The 21,363-nt window shown below is 38.4% G+C and overlaps 1 protein-coding gene across 1 annotated transcript in view; it reads left to right on the top strand.

The window, feature by feature from the left end:
• The window catches only part of TRPM3 (transient receptor potential cation channel subfamily M member 3), a 452,616-nt gene that overhangs the window by 416,633 nt on the left and 14,620 nt on the right, over positions 1-21,363 (top strand). The window contains exons 19-22 of the mRNA XM_075078767.1: positions 2,616-2,756; positions 7,740-7,868; positions 9,988-10,239; positions 15,287-15,461. Coding sequence (XP_074934868.1) covers positions 2,616-2,756; positions 7,740-7,868; positions 9,988-10,239; positions 15,287-15,461 — 697 coding nt within the window. The remainder of the gene's footprint in view (positions 1-2,615; positions 2,757-7,739; positions 7,869-9,987; positions 10,240-15,286; positions 15,462-21,363) is intronic.

Below are 21,363 nucleotides of genomic sequence, written 5' to 3'. Positions count from 1 at the left end.
AGCATCATTATCAACAAGAAAGCAATAGCAAACAGGAAATCAGCATCCATGAGCTAAAGCAAAAATCTGAAAGAGCATCATCCTAAAAACATCCACAACTCACTGATTCCAGTGAGAGCTAAGGGTGTCTCAGAATTACTAAATTTATAACATTGTGAAGGATTTAAACTCTGTAAAATAATCCTTTTCACTAAAGCACAGCACTGCTCATTTGTTAAAGCTGCGAGCATTCATTTTCACTCTGCTGCAAAATTCTTGAGCACCAGAGGACAGCAGAGACAAAGCCTTGGGAAAAGCTACAGAAAACTCTGTAGCACCAGATGGCAGCTTTCCCTAAAACAGCATCAGGTGGTAGAGAGAAGCAAAGGAATTAGTACCTTCTTGGACTATAACTTTCACAAAGCATTCAGATCATAATCCACTTCTTTTTTTCCCAAATAAACAATCCCTGGTGTAGATACAGGAATCATTTTGGTTTTGTAGACTTCAGGTAACAGCACCTGAGGTTCTATGAAGGTGTGTAATCTCTGCTACTAGAGTTACATTCAGTAAGTCATGTTCTTGCAGACTATCTGCTTATCTAATAAGAACCCTTCCTTTCTACTTACCAGCCACTTCATCTTTTTTTCCTTATTTATGAAAATCTTGATGAACTTTTAAGGGGTTTTATGTGCTCTGTGAGAATCAACAGGAGGTGTATTTAAGTTTTTAATATGCATTATTTTATCTACATTTCTGGCAATGAAGCTAGAAATCTGCAGGCATAAAAGGTAAATGAAATAAGTAAAGTCATCAAAGCAGGCTACAGTTCTAAGAGGATCTCAGCAGTTTAGTTTCAGTGCAGTATCCTATGTCCTGAATCTTCATTCTATTTTATTAAAAATGCACAGGCCAACATCTGTGCATAGCCAAATTCGAGAATATAACGTACAAAGTGGAAAGTAATAATACCAGAGGAAAAAACTAACTGCATTAATGTCATGAAAGAAAAATACTGGGCAGGGGCCACCTAGGACCATACACGGTCCTCAGAATGTAACAAATATCTACACTGACTGAAAGAAATAAAAAGTGGTCATCAGGTTATCATTGCAAATTACTATTTTACAGGACCAAAGACCTGTATGAATAGCTTTGCATGAGGCCTAGAAAGAGGAAGAAAAGGAAAGATTGTGATTCTTACATTTAAACATGAGAAGTGCATCTCCTGTTCCTGCAGGGCACTAGAACGAGCTCAAATAGCTTACCTGAAGCTGATCAGTTAAATATGTGCTGAACATCCTGTTGAATCAGACAGCACACAGATAGATAAAAGAATGACCTCTTACCTGAAAGACAATATGTGTGGCATCTAATTGTTCTCTTTAGGGGCTTAGTTTTCCACATTTTTAAGTTGCAGATGAGAAAAATATCATTTTCAGGAATGGTGAAAGTTTGCTCAATTAACATAAAAGTACAAAAGTGCTTTTATCTACTTGTAGAAAGACATTATAGAATCATTTAAATAAAAGCATGATCGTGCAATTCCTGCATAGTTAGATAGGACAATTGTATCTCAATTCTTGCAATTGCTTTCATGTGCAGGAGTGCTACAATCTATAGGTGCTGCCACAAACTAAGTAGTAAGAACTTGCTCAGGGCACAGTGACCTAAAATCCAATCAGTCTACTAGTCACAAAAGAATTGTTTCAGAAAAAATATTCAATAGATCATGCTGTACTCTACAAAGGAACACCTTCTTTTAAGCATTAACTTTGTGAGTATACAGTTTAGTCACTCCTTCCACCTGTCTGCATAAGAATTTAAGAGTAAACAAATTATTACCGTCTTTTGCCTGTTAGGTTTACACTTACAGCTGAAGACTTCTTATGTATGTGTTTCTGGAGTTCAGCATAGCTCTTCAGTGTGTCTGAATTGCAATGTTAACTGTGAGATCAAGTCTAACAGAGGCAGTGTATGAGCTGCCTGGAACTGCATTATGGAAGAAGCTACAATCACATCAAAGGATCTTTCAATCCAAGGCCTTAATGCTGCAGTGAACTCTACTGTCAGTCTTCTACTTCCATGTGGAGTTCACTGTGGGATCATTGCGTGTGACATATCCAGTGATCAACGTAAAAAGAGTCACTGGCATCATTGCTTCCAGTCCAGCAACTGCCAACTCATCTTTTCCCCTGTTGTTCTCTCTCAGTCTCAGCCTTATAAACTTCTCTTTGTTTGAAACCAAAACTTATCTGTTTTCTGTGTGCATCTGTTTATTGTATAGAATTACACCACAAAAAGCTGTTGTCAGGTAAAAATTTTGCTGTCCATACAGCAAAAAGGAGAAATGTTCTCCACATCTCAGTTTTTGTTCACCAGTCAAGGATTTCACACTGGTGCTGACAGTTGCTGCCAAAGCATTGCTTTTTCGGTTTACAAAGTATGAAACAGCAGCTTCACTGCAAAAAAGATAATCTGAGAACACAGCATTTTACACCTAGCTATGGTCACCCAGTTTTGTCTAAAGATCAAGAAATCAGAGAAGTTTTGAATAGTTTCCTTTTGAAATTTCAAAAAAATAGCTTAATTTGTCTTTCACAGAGAAAGAAACACAAAAATGTCCTTTCTTGTAGGCTATGCTGGGACGAGGGAATGGAGAGTCCTCAAGAAAGAAGGAGGAAGAGGAAGTTCAGAGCAGTCACAGACTGATCCCTGTTGGAAGAAAAATTTATGAGTTCTACAATGCTCCCATCGTTAAATTTTGGTTTTACACAGTAAGAAATCTTTCCTGTTATATTACTACTGTTTGGACAAATACTGGAATTGGATTAAGGTCATCTTGTGTGTTTCATTGAAAGTCTGCATCTGCATGCATTGGAGGGCTTACCCGTAAACAGTTTAACAAAAATCTTTTGGGGAGGTCAGCTAGCGCTTGCAAACCTATCTAAGACTTTTAAAGACTACAGTTTAATTCAGGAAGTTAATGGTTAAAATTTGAATGACTATGTGTGTTTTTCTTCAAATACAACAATAAGTGGCAGTTTGCTGCAGTCAGTGCTCACAAGGAATTCCATATATGAGAGTTCCCAATAGTAAGACCAATGGGAGGCTGAGCTGAATCAGGATATTGAATTGTAAAATAATTGATGAAAAAAGAAGCAGATAGAGCACATATTTTCTTGGAACATTTTTGCTTTGTTCTGTTTTGACTAGTCTGCAGGGTGTGTCTCAGGAAGTGTTTGTGTAAGTACCCACACAATAACAAAGACATAAGCAGCAGGTAATGTACATTTTTCAGGGACAAATTATGTCAAACCAGTATAATCTCCCTGTGTTATAAAGAAACAGAACTTGCAGATGGAGCAGAAAAATAAAAATATGTCATATAATTTGACTACGGTAAGACAGTATCAAAAACTTTACAGGGTATGCTCACAGGTAAATTAAAGTCTGCTATGTTAAAGTTACTATGTGGATACAAAGCTTTTTGGCAATTAATCCTCAAGATTAATCAGTCACTATGAAGCTGGAAGCGGGGATTGGAAAGGATTCCATTAGGGTCTCTCCTACATCAGGTCCTATCTGATATTTTCATTCAAAACTTGGACGATGGAATAGAGATACATTATTAAATTTGCAAATTGTACTAGAATGTGGAAGGATGAGATGAACACAGAAAGTAATCTTTTCAGTCTCCTTGCTGGAACATTTTATCCCAGTTAAGTTTCTGTATCATGTGACAAGTACAGACTGGCTTGAAGGACACAAAAAAGAACAGGAAAAATATTTCAAGGTCTGTAAAATATGACTTAAGGGGAAAGACTTAAGGAAACAAGGTTGTTTTCTCTGGAAAAAAAGAAGTCTGCAGAAAGATGTCTTCAAGTACTTGTAAAGTAGCTGCTGAGAGGAACAAAATGGAATAATCTCCAAATCCTTGCTGAATACATGAAGTAATGGTTTAAATTGCAGCAAGGCAGTTCTGGGTAAGGTGTTAGGAAACAGTTTCTAACTGCTCTGAGAAGTACTGTCATAAAGTGTGTAGGGAGAAGGTAGATTTTCCATTATTAGTGATTTCTAAATCTATCATCAAAACATATGTCAACTATGGTACACTGTAATTAATTCTGCCTCAGCACAATGGAATTGGCCGGATGATTTCAGGTGGTCCTTCCCAGTTATATTTTCCATCATTCTGCTGAATGCACAGCAGAACACAGAGAATGCATCCTTCTGTAGATGACTTTTTATAAGAAAAATTGCCTTGCTGAGATCCAGGCAATATGTCAACAGGCAGCAAAAACAAATCACATCAACAGAAACTAAACTGTGGTGAACAGCTTATGCTAGCAAATAGCTCCAGTTTGGCAACTTGGAGTAACTACTTGCTGAACTGTGTGGCCATTGAACATTAATCAGGCCAATGAGCCTAGAAACTGCTCATCAGCAGCCTAGTCTCATTATCAGTTGCAATATGTATTATACACAACCACAAAAGTCTTTACACTATAAAGAGAAAGACGCATCCTGACTCTCCCTGTTAGTTCAATTCTGAAATGGGAGAAAAAGATCAATACTACATTTCCATTTAGACCTGTTCCCACAGTTTTATGTCCTGAGGCAGGTCTCAGTCAAGGTCACTTATTAAAGCTGGGTCTTGGCTACACTGAACTTAAAGAGCAAATTAGATGGATTTTGGCTGCAGTGCTTGACCAGCTGGGTATATTGAGGAACTCCTGGAGACTAAAAGCAAAATAGCTTTCAGGTGAGCGTTAAAATTGCACAATCTATCACACTTTATAAGCACTCAGGCAGAAAAACTTGTCATAGATTTCAAAAGAAATCCTCCAAATTTTACACTCCACCATCCAAAATGCAAGAGGAGTAACTATACTTATACCTATTGTGTGCCATTTAAAGTAATTTGATTATTCTATACCCACCTATCTGCTATATAGCGATCTGCTATCACTATATCCATCTTCATTCTTAAAATAGACAAGAGTGGGTTAAATGTGGGGATGTTTGAGTTGGTACCTTTTTGGCTGAGTAGATGAGCAAAAATAAACAGCTTTTTCTCACCAAAAAAACCTTTAGCCCTTCTCTCTGGACATGCAGCAGTTTCAACAGTCAACTACTCTGTTCTGTTTTGTGGCTGGTGTACTGAAAACTATAACTTAAAGGTTTTGTCTCACGGATTTCTCAAGCAAGGAGAAGAGGATAGCCTTCCCTTTTTAACTACTAGCTTTAGGCTGAGATGCTGGCAGAATGTAGGAGGCCACATTTCTAACTCTTCTGAGGAGGAAAAGCTGCAGAGGGAATTGAACCCTGAATAAGAGTCATATTCTAAACATCAAAACATCTTTGACCTAATTTTTGCATTTTGGGACCACTTTGCTTTAGGAGCAGTTCATTATTGCAATCAGTGAGAGAAGGGAGGAGTAGTTCCCCTCTTGAAGCACTCCTGCTGGTAAAATTTCCAGGTTAGTCCCTTACCGTAATGAGTATTTGAGTATTTTCTATAGAATGTGACAGCATCCATAGGAGGGCAGGGAGGAACCTAACCTATAAACTTCTTAGCAGGTATTATGAATTACTAATTTCTTCAGGTACTGCCCTCAAGGGTGAAAATGGCAGCCCCTAGTTCTTTGTCAAGCCATGAAAAAGCAAGAAAAAGAGGGTTCAGCTACTTGTGTAGTAGTACTTTCAAAGAATTTTGAGTACCAGCATGGGCAGCTGTACTGAGGTTTGACCACAGTGAGGGATCAGGACATCCTCCTGGAAGGCAGACCTGTGTCTGGGGAGGGAGAAGCAGGGTGTCACTCAGTATCTGAAGGGCTTGTTTCTTGGTTAAAGTGGTTTCAGCATCTTTTTATTCTTAAATCAAGATGCTTTTTTTTTGTTTGTTTTCCAAGAAAAATGTTCAGCAATTTTCAACAAATTGGGATTGACAAGAAAAAACCCACCCAACATAAAAAAATCCAACACCTCAGAAGAAAACCAAGAAGCAAAAGCTGCTAGTTACACTGAGGGTTTTGTGGTTTCTGTCACCTTTGTAACCTTAATGCCCCTATTCTTTTGTCATACTAACTGCAAATGTTCACCAAAGGCTGCTGAGTCAGACCAAATTAATAAGATTTGCTGATAATAAATAATCTGTAAGATCTAGGAGGAAGGATGTTAGGTGACAGTATCACCTGACTTTTTGCACTATAGTAGAATGTGTTATTTCAGCTAGGGAGGTGGGCATCCAGTTCTGCCTGCCCAGAGTTTCTCCTGTCTCAGCTGACACCCTAAATCTTGCTCTCTGTTTCCTTTAGAAGTGTTAAGGGAAGACCAATCTCTAGACCTGAGCATTGCAATCCGTCATCACACGTAAACAGAATGACAAATGAGATAATTTCCTCCTTTGTTTTATGTAGACAAGAAGCAGTGGTTCAACCGTCTGTCTTCTCTGTACTGATAGTTATGGCCAATGTAAAGAATTCTCTCAAGTGTCCTTCAAACCAGCAACTGGAAGGAAAGCCAGAACCCTATGGCTTTTGCACAGAGCAGAAGTGATGTTCTCTAACAAATACAACAGGACTTCAGATCCTGTTCTGTGACGTGCTGAACACTGAAATAATCCTACCCAAAAGTCTCAAGCCCTTCTGTGGTTGTTTCATGTTAAGTCTGACACCAAGTACACAAAAGTTGTGAGTAACATGCAGCTGAGACAGAAAAACTGTATTGAAATACAGATCTATGGAATAAGGTTTCTGCCATGAAGACTAATATGTTCATGCACAGAACTGAGTCATCTTTATTCTGATTTAGATTTGGCTTAAAATGCATTTTCTTGTAGGGCTACTGTTTGACAGGCAAAGCAGACAGGCAGTTGGATTCTGGCCACTATAGACCCCAGACATAGCCATTCACCCTTGCTACAGTCCATGCTCCAGTGTGACACTCGGCTTTCTCAAGTTTTACAAACTTGAATATGCATTTTGTCTGTCTTGTCTTCTTTTGACTGACCATTTCATTAGGTTCAGCATGTAGAAAGAAAGGAAAAAGAAACTAAAAACATAATCCGTACTTTCCATCATATCAAAAATTAGGCCAGAAGGCAGATCCATTGGAGAAGGAAGAGAAAACAGTTATATATACAAACTTGCAAAAAATATAAGGCAAATGAATGCATGGCTATGCCTGGCTACTTGCTCCAGCAATGTGAGCAGGAGTAGCAGTGCTTTGGGGAGGAATCATGGTATAGGTTAGGACAGTACTACACTGGGTAGGAAGATGTCTAGCAACACCTAGGACCATCTGGCCTCCAGGCAGGGATTGGGCAGAAGGGTTTGGAATGCCAGAGTCAGCCTAGGCTAGGTGAACAAGGAGAGAAGACACAGAGGAAGGGCGTTAGAGGAGTAAAGGGTGTTAGAAACAGGTGAGGGAGAAATCTTCACATAGGTAACTTTGTTTGTTGACACAGTGGTATGAGAGTTCTTACCACTCGAATGATTGAGGGGGACAGCATTAATACAGTTTTGTGGGGGAGGCAGATGTAGCTGAAGGAGAACACATTTGTGCATGTATTTTGCAGATTCCACACTGCATGTGATTTAATGTGAGCTCTTTCAGATAACCCAGAATGCTGTCTGATTATTCTTTTGTCTGTTTAACTCTGGTTACAGTGGAATTAGGAATATCAAATCATACCCAAGAAACTGGCTCAGTCATAAAATATAGTGACTACTGATATTCGTTTTGTTTCTTTACAGCTGGCATATATAGGCTACTTGATGCTGTTCAATTATATAGTGTTAGTGAAGATGGACCGCTGGCCATCTACACAGGAATGGATTGTCATCTCGTACATTTTCACTCTGGGAATAGAGAAGATGAGAGAGGTAAAATCACCCCAACCAAGAAGGACAGAATAAAAAAGAAATAAGTGTGGTTTTTTTCATTTTAATATCTGGGGTTTTTTATTTTTCTTAGGATAATTTTTGATGAACAGGCTTATCATAAATTTTTTTTTTTTTTTGCAGAAAAGCAGATGGGTTGTTAAAAACAGCACTAAAAATCCACCTTCCTCCATTTTAAAATCAAGAATCTCCTTCTTTTTCTCCCATGGAATTTCTCTGTTCAGCTTTTTGTGTGATGCACATTAATAGCATTCACAAGTATGGGGCAGTCTGCTGACATATCTTAAAGCTCAGCTATATTCCTTGAAATGTGGCCCAGAAACTGAAGTATGTTTCAGGGAGGGGAAAAGGAGATATGGTGTAACAGAATGTACACAGAGACATGGTGATAGCATGACAACCAAAAACCCCATGTTCAAATCCCCACCCCACCCCACCCCAAACAGAGTTCATTCAAAATTTACATGACTTCTGTCTGTCCAAGTATCTCATGCAAAGGCTTTAAATAAAACCAACCGTAAGTGGGGGGAAATTTAGATCCACATTGAATATTGCAGCACATTCCTAATAAGATTTCCCCCTTTTATTATTGAAAATTTTTGCTAATTGTGTCATGCAATAGCATGTATCTCCCTAGAGATGCTAAAGCACTTGTGTAGAGCAGATACAGTGCATTTAAGGTGGTGCTCAGTCTACAGGCAGAGTGAAGTTGTTCTGCCATCTCCTGCCCTTCATGGTCTCTCCCACTTGCGGCTACAGCTATGCCCTTTTTCACTTGGCCAAATGCACATTTATTCCACAATGACACCAGAGGCCAAATTCAGCCCTGATGTGAGCGGGTGTGAATCCTGTTGACCTCAGCTGAAACAGCGCATTTGTACCCCTGGGCTGAATTTGCTACCATCTACATTTGTATTTTCTGCAGCAAATGCTTTTGAGGTCTAGACTAAAAATGGTCTCGCAACAGCCACTTAGACTCCAAAGTCAGATTTCAAACACTGTACAGTAAACTCTACATTATAAATAAAAAGAACAGAGGAAAAGACACTACTTGTGTGGCCTATAACAAGCGTACTTCACTAACCGAAAGAAAAAGGAAAACAGTGGCAGTAGCCACACGAGGAGGACTCTGCAGCATGTGATGGAGACAAAGCACCACTGGTTCAGTAGGTGGGATGCTGCTGGCAGGAATTGTGTGTGCCAGTTTTATCTAATCATTCGCCCTAAATTGTCCTTTTCCACAAAAGTTTATCAAGAACATTTGTTGGAATGTATTTCTAAGCAGATGTTGGAGGTTGTTCACAGAAGATGAGCCTAAAATTCATTCTGAAAATGAATTATAAGAAAATTATAAGAATAGCATTCATCTTTTTAAGGAACTGTATGAGTCTGCCTAAATGTTCTCAGTCTAAACATAGAAAATGAAAACAAACAGCTTGTTAACTCACTAAAAGCTAGGAATTATTCATAGAAATCACTTCAGGAATAGTTTCAATAGTAATTCAGGAAAACAATCAAGTCTCCCAAATGATCTTACTTACAGAATGACGATAAATTCATACGGTAAGATTAATTGTTTTTATGAATTATATTCTCAGCTGTGGAACTTAATTCCCAAAATCAGGTCCAAGTGGTAGCTAGTATCTCTCTGGATTAAATGCTAAATTCAGATCTTTAGGGCCGTTAATTATTTCTTCACAGTTTGATACAAATTTTAGAATATTTTCCTTTAAATATACAGCTTCTTTAAATGTGAATTTTCGGAATAAATATCTTTCTGTATTTCTTCCTCTGTCCCATGACTCTAAGTAGGGTCAATGAAGTCAAAAAAGAGATGCATATATTTCTTCTGATTTCATGGGGATTTTAGAGCAAGTGAGGTTTTCATCCTTTTAAGCATCTTGCTCATAGATACAGGCTAAGAATGGTTGAAATGGAAAATTTCTCCAAAAAAATCAGAAACTACATGCAATATTTCTATGATAGGAGTCTATTAGCTTTGCTTTTGGCCTCTGTGGCATATATCTGTTCACTATAGATTTCTTCAAGCTTAAATTAAGAAAGCTCAGCTCCCTTCCTCTCCATGTCCTCTGTCCTTCAGATATTGATGTCAGAGCCTGGGAAGCTGTTACAGAAAGTAAAAGTTTGGCTCCAGGAGTACTGGAACGTTACTGATCTCATAGCTATCCTCCTGTTCTCCGTTGGGATGGTACTCCGCCTGCAAGATCTGCCACTCCGGAGCGATGGCCGAGTGATATACTGTGTTAACATCATTTACTGGTATATACGGTTGTTAGACATCTTCGGAGTAAACAAGTATTTGGGACCATATGTTATGATGATTGGGAAAATGGTAAGAGAATTTGGTGTACTCCTGTGCTTTACCAGCATGTTCTTGACTCAATGTCTTTGGCCAATGACATCAATGCAGATTTAGCTGTATTTTTTTTTTACACATTAACATTTTCATATAAGCTAGAAATCAGTGCCTTATTGAATCAAAACCTCAGTGTAGACCCCCAGAATTGAGGACTAGACTGTCCCTGTTATGTTAGGTGATATATTGCTTGTCTTTCTCTGAGATCTCTCTTCAACAGCAAAGCCACCCATCCCACACTTCTGTGCCTCATTTGCAGAAATTTCAAGGATGCTAATTCTCAACTAGTTGTAATGGAGGGTGGTTTCTTAAGGTAAAACAAAATTTTTTGGTACCTCAAGACTCTTAAAGAAAGTGTTTTGCAATAGGCATGGTATGTCCAAAACTATCATGGTTATGATTAAGACTGTGACCTTTCTGTAATTTGCTCCGTATCCATTTGTTCTTCCATCTTTCCTGTTCAGGTGTGTCCTTGTGAGATTAGAAATCCATTTACATAACTGCAGCCTCTGTCCCCTGGCCACATCGCGTATACACAACATGGCAGAAATATCAATAGTTTATTGTACTAGTAGATGTGTACAGGAGGAACCCAGAGGTGTTTGCTGCCAGATGTATAAATTTGACTTTGGGCTTTTTCTTTTTACTTTTCAATAGAAATGTTGCATTAAAGCAGCATTTTGCTCATGAGTTAAAGAAAATAGCCGAGTTTACACATGCACATGCACATGTCCCTGATATTCAAGTACCTACACATGTAGCTAATATACACGGTCATGCTTCATATGCAGTTATCCAGCCTTTGTTGTGTAAATCATGGCTGCTTCAAGCATTTTCAAGATATTTTTTTTTTATTTTAAAACCCTTGAAGTTGGCATTCAGTAAAAAATGTAAACTGAATATTGACCTTTCTAAATGCAAATATTACTGCTGTCTGACTGCTATGTGGACAATAATCAGCAAGTCCAAATAGGCTGTGTGCTGTGTTTGCCTTATCATGGTGCTTAAAGAAAAGACCCAGCCACACTCCTTCCTCACTCTCATAGGAAAAGGGGACAGACATAAATGAATGCATGGACTACAATCCCTTCTTGATACTACATTAGTCACAACAAGCTCCATGATTCTAAGCAGGTATAAAACTGAAGTGCAAAATATATGTCCAGTTAGGCTCCCTACCCAATAGGTGACCAGAGAACCATTGTCTTATCCCTTCAATTTACCAGTTTTCAACTCCAAACCCACAGCGCTGGGTTTGACAAAGGAAGAACAGCTTAATGGGGGAAAAAAAAAAAAGAAGCGAGATAGAGGGAGAACACAAAAGAAAGTGGCTCTTGAATCATAATGTCCTGCAAACAGGATTTTGAAGTGTGCTACCTTCATTCAAGGAGGCAAATAGGATGTTGATGGGAGGGATTTTGCAGAGCTCCAGAGTACAGAGAAGAAAACACTGAACAGTTGTTGCTGGAGGCTACTGTAAGAGGGCAGCAGGATAAAGATAAAGGACCAAAGACTAAAGGGAAAATGCTTCATTATCATCTGTTTCTTTCCTGTCCCACCTGAACTAAGTCCCTCCATCATGGGATCTGGTGGTCAATTGGGCTTACACAGTACACAGTGTATAAAACTCCTAAGGAACAGCTACCCTCCTACTCTGTTGTATTTTTCACAGGTGCCATGCACAAAAAGCTTCAGAGCTGTGGTGCTGTCAGAGGCAGTCTGAAAACCAGTTCAATAATGAACAGATTGGCCATGAATAACAAACTTCTAATAGTCACTGTTATGGATGGCTGATTGGAGCCCAGCTTCACCAACAGTACAAACAGTGGTTTATTTTTCTCCGGGGGTCAACATACAAAGGAAGTAGTTGAAATCAGTAAAATCATATAATTTCCATTCCTTTGTCATCCTTGCATGTGTACAACAAATCAAGCCTCAATCCACTTCCTGTGGAAAACAAATGCAGGAGAATCACTAGCATCTGTAGGCTCAGCACCCACTCAGAGGGTGTTGAATTTAGCTACCAGAGTACTCCGAAGGTGTGGGCAACTGTCTTAAGGAGGGAAGTTCTTTTATTTTGTGCCTTCCTGTTATTTGATTTTCATACCTCAGCCAACTTTCCACATACTCAGCAACTCTGACACATCCACCTTGCCTGCACATACAATGCCCAACTGGTTTGAGTTGCACAAATTTGCTGCTTGCATCTGTTTTCTGGCCAACTTATTCCCCTGTGTAATGGCCAGCCCATTTATATCATGCACAGATTTTCCTGGGAGTTGCACGTGCTTGCTCCAGGTTGCAATGGGCTCCCTTGTGTATTTCTGTTTAAATCACATGTCCATGCCCATTTACCTCCTTGGGTTCTGTCTTTTCCATTTCATGGTCCTGCAAGTACCATTCAGTACTGTGGAGGACATCAAGCTGGTTATACATGTTTCTACAGAGGAAACCCATGACAGCTATTGAGTTCCTCAATTCATGAGCTTTTACCCTGAGCTTCTATTGTGAGTATGTTTTAGGCTCAGGAAGAAAAAGAGCTCTCTTTCCATCTTTCCAGTGTTAAGGAACTTTCTGTTCGCCTGTCTTTACATTGTATCCAACAAAATAGCTATAATAGGTTTTACTTCTGGGCACTGTGAACAAATATGCAAGTGAAATTAAGCAAGGGGCAGGAATGAGCTTGAGCAGTTTAAAAGCAATGGGCAAAAGCAAAGGTGAAGGTAGGAGGAGGAAGCTGAGTGGACAAGTTTATTATTATCTGCTAATTTCAGTAAAAGAATATGCTTATTGTAATGTGCTTTTCTGATCTCTGCATAGTGATAGATTTACTCCCCTTTTATTTGGGGATGAAATGAAATCTCTGTGGCATGTCAACAGTCAGAGGTATATCTGTTCCCTTATTGTGTGGGAATGTGTACGTTTTCTTAGATTCTCTGCAAACAAAAAAGTGTAAAGGGACCCAGCTTGTTTATAAAACTGCACCAACAGTTCCTCATTTTATCACTTTTGTAAAATAAATAACTAATGAGTTCTTCAGAATTATTGAAATAGCCATTGCCTTGTTAAAATAGTGAATGTTAATGTTAAAATAGTGAATGAAAAGGCCTGCCTGATACAATGCCCATTAGATTCAGTAGAAACTCACCCATCTATTTCAGACAAGCTACTGAGGTTTTAGAAAGATACCCAGCTGAAAGAGGGTAAAGGTAATATGCAGCTCGAATAGCAACTAGCACTGAAAATTTTATTTCTTGCAACATGAGGAAACACCTGCATGATTTCTGATGAAAAACACTCAAAGCATTTAAGAAATTGTCTTAAATTGCCACTAAATAGTCATTATGGCTTTTTGCTTGCATGACATTTTAAAATAGGTATTATATTACATCATATCATGTTATATATTTCTACCTGAAACAAAGTTTCATCAGAGAAGAAAAGAGGAACCAAATTCCTTCCCTAAAAGCAGTAAGAACTAAATGTAATTACACAGCTTTTCCGTTTCAGGATTCTGTCTGAGGTACAATGATGTGGAATTCCTCTTCAATCAGGGTTTCTTGAGAGATTATGCTCTGAATAACATAAGAATGTTGGTGATTTACTTGTCTGGTTTTTAAATTCTTTAAGGCATTTATTTACCTCTCTCATGTCTCCAAGGGTATTTTTCTTTCTTTCCTGCATTTTTTGTGGACCTCAAGACTTTTGTTTTCCCCTGCTTTTTTTTTAACATGTCCCCAGTTCCTTCTTTCCTTTCTACCAGAGCCCTGCCCTACACATGTCTTTCTCCTATAGCCTCTCTCTCAGTAAATACGAGAATATCCTTTTCTGTTTACTCCATTGTATCCCTTTCTTTTCTTTGTTACTTTCCCAGTGTTGCTTTGACCTCAGGTCTCTCTCCTTGTGCTTTAAACTGAAGAACCCCCTCAGTAGCGCGAGATACATGCTATAAAAGTCCCCTTTCAACCAGCTCTTGTCATGAGTAACCCTGCTCTTGAGCTGCAGCGGGTCCCCCATGGAGCAATAATGCCACTGAAGTGCGGTTAGTTGCACACCTGCCTTGTAGGGAAGGCAGAATGCAGCTGAGCCAGAAAACGCAGACACCAAAGGGATTAAAACTCGTAAAGTTTAGAAGAGTTTTGGGTTGCGTTTTGATCAGAGGCAAAAGCTACATCCAAAGCTGTGAATAACAGCTCTGTTGTAACAAGCCTTTTAACTGAAGACCTATAAGTAAAGACCTGTAAGTAAAGGTTATGGGTCTGTAGGCCTTCTAACTAAAGACCTGTAACTAGAAGTTTTAAAGGGATCTTACCAGGGACCTTACAGGACTTCCATTTTTTCACATTCATTTTGGGTTATAAAGCATCTCTGCTGTACCTGCTTGATGCCCATTGCTCTGCTCTCTGGAGGGTCTTTTCTAGCACAGCTCCTCTTCTAAACTTCAGTCACTATTCAGCACCTCCTAGGTTTGCTGTCCCACTTTTTCCTGGGAACATTTTGAATGGGTAGGCACTGTTTGCAAGCACCAATTAAACTTCTGCATATGCTAATGAGGCCTTCAACAATGGAGAAGAATAGAGTTGAGTATCTGTGTTACCTGCATTTTTTTTTTTTTAAATATGGCCTTTGTCAGACTCCCCCACCAAGCTGATTTCTAGTCCAGCCGGTGTCACAGCTTTCCTTTCTCACTGGTTACCACCATGGTGTCCCTCATGTTGCAGCAGCAGGCTGTTCTGCCACCCGTTACCTTGTATTTTCAAGCCTATTCATAGCACTTAAATTGCTATTAAAAGAAACACTGGGTAAAACCAAGGACACAATAATACCAATTCACTTCTTTGAAAATGAAATTTGTTACGTGTAAAATTGAGAATGGCTTTTCAGAATTTGTTTTTGAAAATTCTGTTTCTAAGATTTACAAACTTTTTTTGCATCATATTATAATAGGAATAAGGACAAATAAGTGCCTCTAATTCTTTTCCCTTCTCTCTCTTTCTCTTTCTTTTCCTGTCATTACATTCAGATGATAGACATGATGTACTTTGTCATCATCATGTTGGTGGTTCTGATGAGCTTTGGTGTTGCAAGACAGGCTATTCTCTTCCCCAATGAGGAGCCTTCGTGGAAGCTGGCGAAAAACATTTTTTACATGCCTTATTGGATGATCTATGGGGAAGTGTTTGCAGACCAGATAGACCGTAAGCAAGTTTATGATTCTCATACTCCAAAGTCAGGTATCCAACTTTGATCAAATGATGTCCTGTTATATAGTGTGTGTGTGCTCAATAAATGGCTCAGGATAGAGGCACTCCATCACAGACAATGTTCACAAAAATATTTTTTCAACTAATATCAGGGCGTCAGTTTCAGAACATGCTTCTGGCATCACTTCACAATTATTTAACCAGAAATCTCCAATGATAAATTATCTTGCATATAAAGAATGTTTTAAATGGTTCCTTTTTACCTGTTGGGTGACAGGGATACTCTCCCAGGTATCCACCATGGGTTTGTTGGTATGCCTAGGACATGAAAAGTCACTTCTTTTTTTTTCTCATTCATTAGTTTGATTTTAGACCTAAATACTTTTTACCTAACTTTTTTACCTAACTCGGCATCAAGTCTAATAATGCTGGGTTAGACCTTCAGCTCCTGCATTTCATAAGGATCTAATCCAATGTCTTGTCTTTTCTCTGTTACTTACTCACTGCCACCACCTTTATGCTAAACCATGGGATGCAATTCTTTGGGGACAGTAGATCCATTATTAGAATTTTGCTTTATTTATTTATTGGAAAGCAAGACTGTGCTTACGTCCGTGCAAACAGAACAAAAGCCGATATTTCCTATACTATCTCCTCAGGATTCATTTGGCTGGTGATCAGGAAAATGAGAGTTTTCTATTTAAATTAAACCTCCTGGTGCCACCCAGCACATTATGCCAAAGGAGAAGGGTGGTCATGAGAAATGATGCAGTAGATGAACAAACTAAGAATCACAAGTAATGTATCTTTAGCAAACACTGACATGCAAACAATGTTGATCATTCCTACTTAAATATGTGTAAGCCTTGGCAACATTTAGAAGTGTCTTTTCCAGTGACAGATGGCATCCACTAGAGCTCTGTTTAGGATATTCCTTTTTATCCTATGCACCACCTTAGGAAAGGGCAGTGTTTTCATAATTTATCTTCTGCTTGTTCAGTATTGTCCAAGTTTGAACAGAAAAAAGGTGCTGATTTTTCCTGAGCTGGTTAAGGTAATAAATGTATCTGTATCACCAATAATCCCCCCAACTTAGTGGAGTTTCAGATGGACAGATGTATACATATCACATGGCAGGTATTTCAGCAGTTTCATGTTGATTTCTTCTTCCTGGTTAGCACAGAATCATTACTGTGGATATAGATGAGACCTCTTTTTTATGTTTACTTCCCCACTTTGTTTTCAGAGGCAGCACGGCATGCAAATACCTAAAATCACAATGCTTCTCACTGAGTTTAGTTTTCTACGCGATTCCCTCATTTTTATCCTTTTTCCTTTTCTTTTCTTTTTAAAAATTCATTTCATTCCAAAGCTGTAATAGCTGGGGGTATAAAACCTCATCTTGCTTTAAAAGCATAATAGCGGGGTAACAGTTTATCCCACTGAACTATGACTTCCTTCCACAAGCAGAATTCTGCCTGTCCCTCTACAAGTGGCCATTTATTGATGTTGTACTAAGTAACTACCGTAGTGCAACAAACATGGCAATAGGCTGAATAAAAAGTTATTTGTATTTTTTTGAATGAAGTGCTGATTATAGTTCAGAACCCCAAAACCTGAAAAACAAAAGTGACTCTGAATGAAGCATGTTTTTTAAGTATGAAAAGAGGGTGGCAGGCTCCATATCCTTGCATGAGGATTTAGGGGTAGTCTTGTGTGTTATTCAGATGCCCAGCATTTAAACCTTGCAAAAAGATGCAGCATCATTACTTCTGAGGCTTAGGGAAAGCAAAATTCGTGACGTTTTCAACTCCAGCTATAAGTGTAGACATGTTGTTGTTCTGTTTGTGTCAATTAAACTAGGAGTTGTGGCAAAAGTGGTGATGCCAAAATGAAAAGGAGCACCTAGTTCCTCCTTCCTGAGAGACAGATGATGCAGGGAATTAGAATCTGCCACTCTTTCAGCACAAAATATGTGCAATATGTCTGTCTGAGGCTCAGTTGTCTCAAAACTGTTATCTCTGGAATAGACTGGGAGCATGAGCAAATGGTTGGTGATGCTATACTGTCAAAATTACCTGATTGGCACCCAAAAGATTTTACTAGTATACTTACATTTTTTCACTAATTGGAAATTTGTTATTATATGTATTTTCCAAGTTGTTCTAAGCTAAATCAGCCACGGTATTCATGTTAGAGTACTACAGTGTTTGTACTTTCTCAAACAAGATAAACATGTTCTAGAATTGTTATGCTACATCTAAACTGCAAATGAACTTTATAGCTCGGAGCAGATATTTTTTATTACGATTATTTTAGTAAACCAAAAGGATTTCTTTGTGGTTTTCTTTATATTTTGGTGTTTAATATTACAAAATTATATGCAAGTTTGGAATTCATCAAAAGTGAAGATCTTAGAAGGACATACAGATTTGAGCCACGCTCCAGGAGATTATCCTAGTGTCTGAGAAACGTACAAAAAAAGTATGCTGCTCCTAAATTTATAATGTACTTTTCTTTTTTTTTTTTCATTTCCTGCTGATTTGTGAAGCATGACATTAAGGCTGACCAGATGCAATGTCTGGATCCATCTCATCAGCCTGAAGCCTGTCCATCCAGTGGGTTTACTCTGATTTTTATCTCAACACACTGCACTGTTAAAACACTAGCAAAATGCCTCACTCAGAAATAATGCATGACATATACATTTACATTTTTATCCATAATTTCTGTATTAATTTCATTTTTTAAATACGTATGTTCACTGGAGTGTGCGTTAGTTTCCTGTTGCATTGCAATCTCATCTTCAACTCACAAGTGGGAGCAAAATTATATCCTCACTTCTGGGAGTATGAATACACTATTCAGTGGTGTCATTTCTAATCAGTAATGTACATAATACTCCATTCCTACAAATTCCTGACTATCAACCAATTTTAAAGGGAAAAAAAAAAAGGAAAAAAAAAAAAAGAGGAAGCAGAGTATATCTTTTAGAACCGTGTTCAAATTTTCAGGTAAATTCAACAAAAAGAGCAAAACCAGTCTCAGAGTAGCTCCTTTCAGACTGACAGTTCATCACAGCTGTGTTAGCTGGGAGAGGAAGGGGGATCCAGGTCAGGGAACCAGTGATGGTATATGTGACTGTCTCGCTTTGAGGCTGCCTTTCCTAATCCAGCTGAGACTTGTGCTGCCCAATGGGATCCATGGGGCAGCAGCCAGCTGCTCAGCTGCTTTAGTGAATGTCTATCTGGAAGGAAATCCATAAACGCTGTAAAATCTCTCCCTCAGTTCACCTCACTTACTTTGGCACTATTGCTGGCAATTTTAGCCAAAAAATTCACAACACAGGTGTCACATGCGAAGAATTTTGTTTTCACCTTACCAAGCTATCTACCCCTCCAGAATACTATGGATATGGAAGTATATAAGACATACTGAAGAGGAAAGGTTTATTCAGGGAATGAGTTTGCTCAGTAAAAAATGTAGATAGATAGCATAAATGGCTTGAGAAATGACAGTCACCTGTAGCAAATCAGCAGCAGACGCCACATTTTCCCTTTTTCAGAAGGCAAAGCAACTGAGAGTGCTGTTAGCCAGCATGGGTTTGGGCTGTTTTTCAGATTTTCTTGATGTCTCACATGTCAGATTTGCACCTGGATTCTCCTTCCAGCTGACAGTATTTTGAGTGTCATCTGAAATCTGAAGATGAGTCTGAGTTGCATTTGTTCCCTGTGCCTACTCCCTTATTGGAAAAACCTACATAGTTTACAAGAAAAAGATGGGGCCTCCTTCTCTTTCACTCGTATTGGAGGAATGCCAAGTAATGAGTGTGCAGTTGTTTCAGAAGATGAGAGATGATTATACACAGGTTTTAATGATCCAGTGAACTTAAGAGGAAAATATAATTGCTACAAAAGGCTTTTAAAAATTCTTTACATCTCTTAGTCTGCTAGATTTATTTTTTTAAAGTTCTTTAAGGCTTCTTAGCATAAATGACAATTTTATATTAAATTCTACATGCTCCTAGAGGTTCCATGCTTTTCATGTCTCTGTAGAAGCTTCCTGTAAGGGCTGTCATTTCCGTGGTTCATTCTGGAATTGGAACAAACAGAGCAGCTTTGCAGAAAACAGAATAAATCATACCTGTGCACTTTTTTTTTTTACCTTTTTTTTATTATCTGTATTGCAGCTCTGCAGCACAGGTAATATTTTTAGCATTTTTAGATAAAGGCAAAAGATAATATCAGTGCACAGCCTACCTACCATTTTGAAAGTCTCTCTGGCCTGAGTTGCAGGATTATTCCCCTTCCTAGCACTCCTCTGAGGTTATATTTTGGGTTCCATCTGGGTGGATATTTTTAATGTGGTGGGGAGGAAGAGAGAGAAAAAACTAAAGAGAACAAGAAAAATACAGGGATTTACTATAAATTATTATTAAAATACCAGCAGATCGGAGACAAACTTCAAAGTCATCTTTTAATGTGGCTGAGGGCAAGAAGCAACATGTAAGGTCATAATGCTGTAGTTAAAGCAACTTTTTTGAAGTAATGAGACACTGTTCAATTCCCTGGATGTTTCTGCTGATGAACAGAGCAATGGTGTGAGAGTCAGAGTTCAAGGAGTTTGGTATTTTTATTGTTAGTGAAGAAGTGGACAGCCCTAGGCAGCTCACTTAGCCTTTTTTCAATATTTACCAGCCTTGCAAGCTGGTAAGGTTGCTTAGACATTTGATTAAAAACTTTTAAAATGCTCTCACATCTTTTGGTTTCAGTGTAGGTCAAAATTGGAAGGTGCCTGTATACTCATAAACAGGGTGATGAAAGTGCATTTAAAATGTCCAGACTTTAATAAAATAAAAAAGAAGTGTTGGTTTTTTAGTTAATACACACATATAGGTTTCCATATTCTTTAGAATTGTGAACCTACGAACCCATTCCACAGTTTCTTGTGATTTCAAACATATCAAATTTTATTGTAAAAGTGGTACCCTTTTTGACATGACAATTTTTCATTAAAGGCAAAAACCTATTTGGTAACAAAGCTGTTAAATTATGCACTTTTCTCTCTCTATTTTTTTCCCACAACTGCCTTGGAAGGATGCAGCTGCGGGAAGACCCATAATGCATAAATTTGCAAGCATTGTTTCAAAGCCCTCCACCCAATACACAGTAAAAAAGAGCAGTGCCCATGTCATGACAGTAATTATAGCAGGGAAACAAATCCTTCCTGAGCTCTGCCACGACTTTAGGCCTGAAACACACAGAGGCATGGGTTACTGCTGTTTGCTTTGCAACTGTTTGCTGGCCAGGAAAGAGGAAGGGTTAGGTATGTAGCAGGAAAGGCCCATACAGGAAACTGTAAATGGGATCCAAGAAGGAAAAATAAGCATAGGAGAAGATTGTGAAAGAGGAAACAAGAAATGCAAAAAACATGTACATCCACAGATGTCAGGATGCAATATTTGAAAGCTGAGTGAAGTTAATGCATGCAATTGTATCTAAAACTCCAGCCATTTATTATTTTCTAAAGCCTGAGTTCAGGACTTAATGTCTGACCTTTATCCAATGGCCTGTAGGTATCAGACTGACTGGGTTTTTCAGTTACCTGGAACAGGCATACAGTTAGGCTAACAGAATTTGCTTCAGCAAAACATTTCACTAGAATTAAGTACTCTATTTTTTGTTAAAGCAAGGCAGTAATGTAAAAAGATGAGTATGTTTTCATACATGTTAAAATTGTGCATTGAAAGAGTTTGTTATCACAATATGTTACTGCACATACTATAAAATTACTGCATTTCTCCAAACATAATTAAAATGGTCAAACCATGTTATACATGAAAGGCAGGTGTGGATCCCTCAGGGACGAGGCATTGCACTCAGTAGTGAAAGCTTTG

The sequence above is a fragment of the Phalacrocorax aristotelis genome, chromosome Z (genome assembly GCF_949628215.1).
Source record: "Phalacrocorax aristotelis chromosome Z, bGulAri2.1, whole genome shotgun sequence".
Lineage (NCBI taxonomy): Eukaryota > Metazoa > Chordata > Aves > Suliformes > Phalacrocoracidae > Phalacrocorax > Phalacrocorax aristotelis.
Note: the sequence above shows the minus strand (reverse complement) of the source record. Positions and strands in the feature narration are given on the sequence as shown.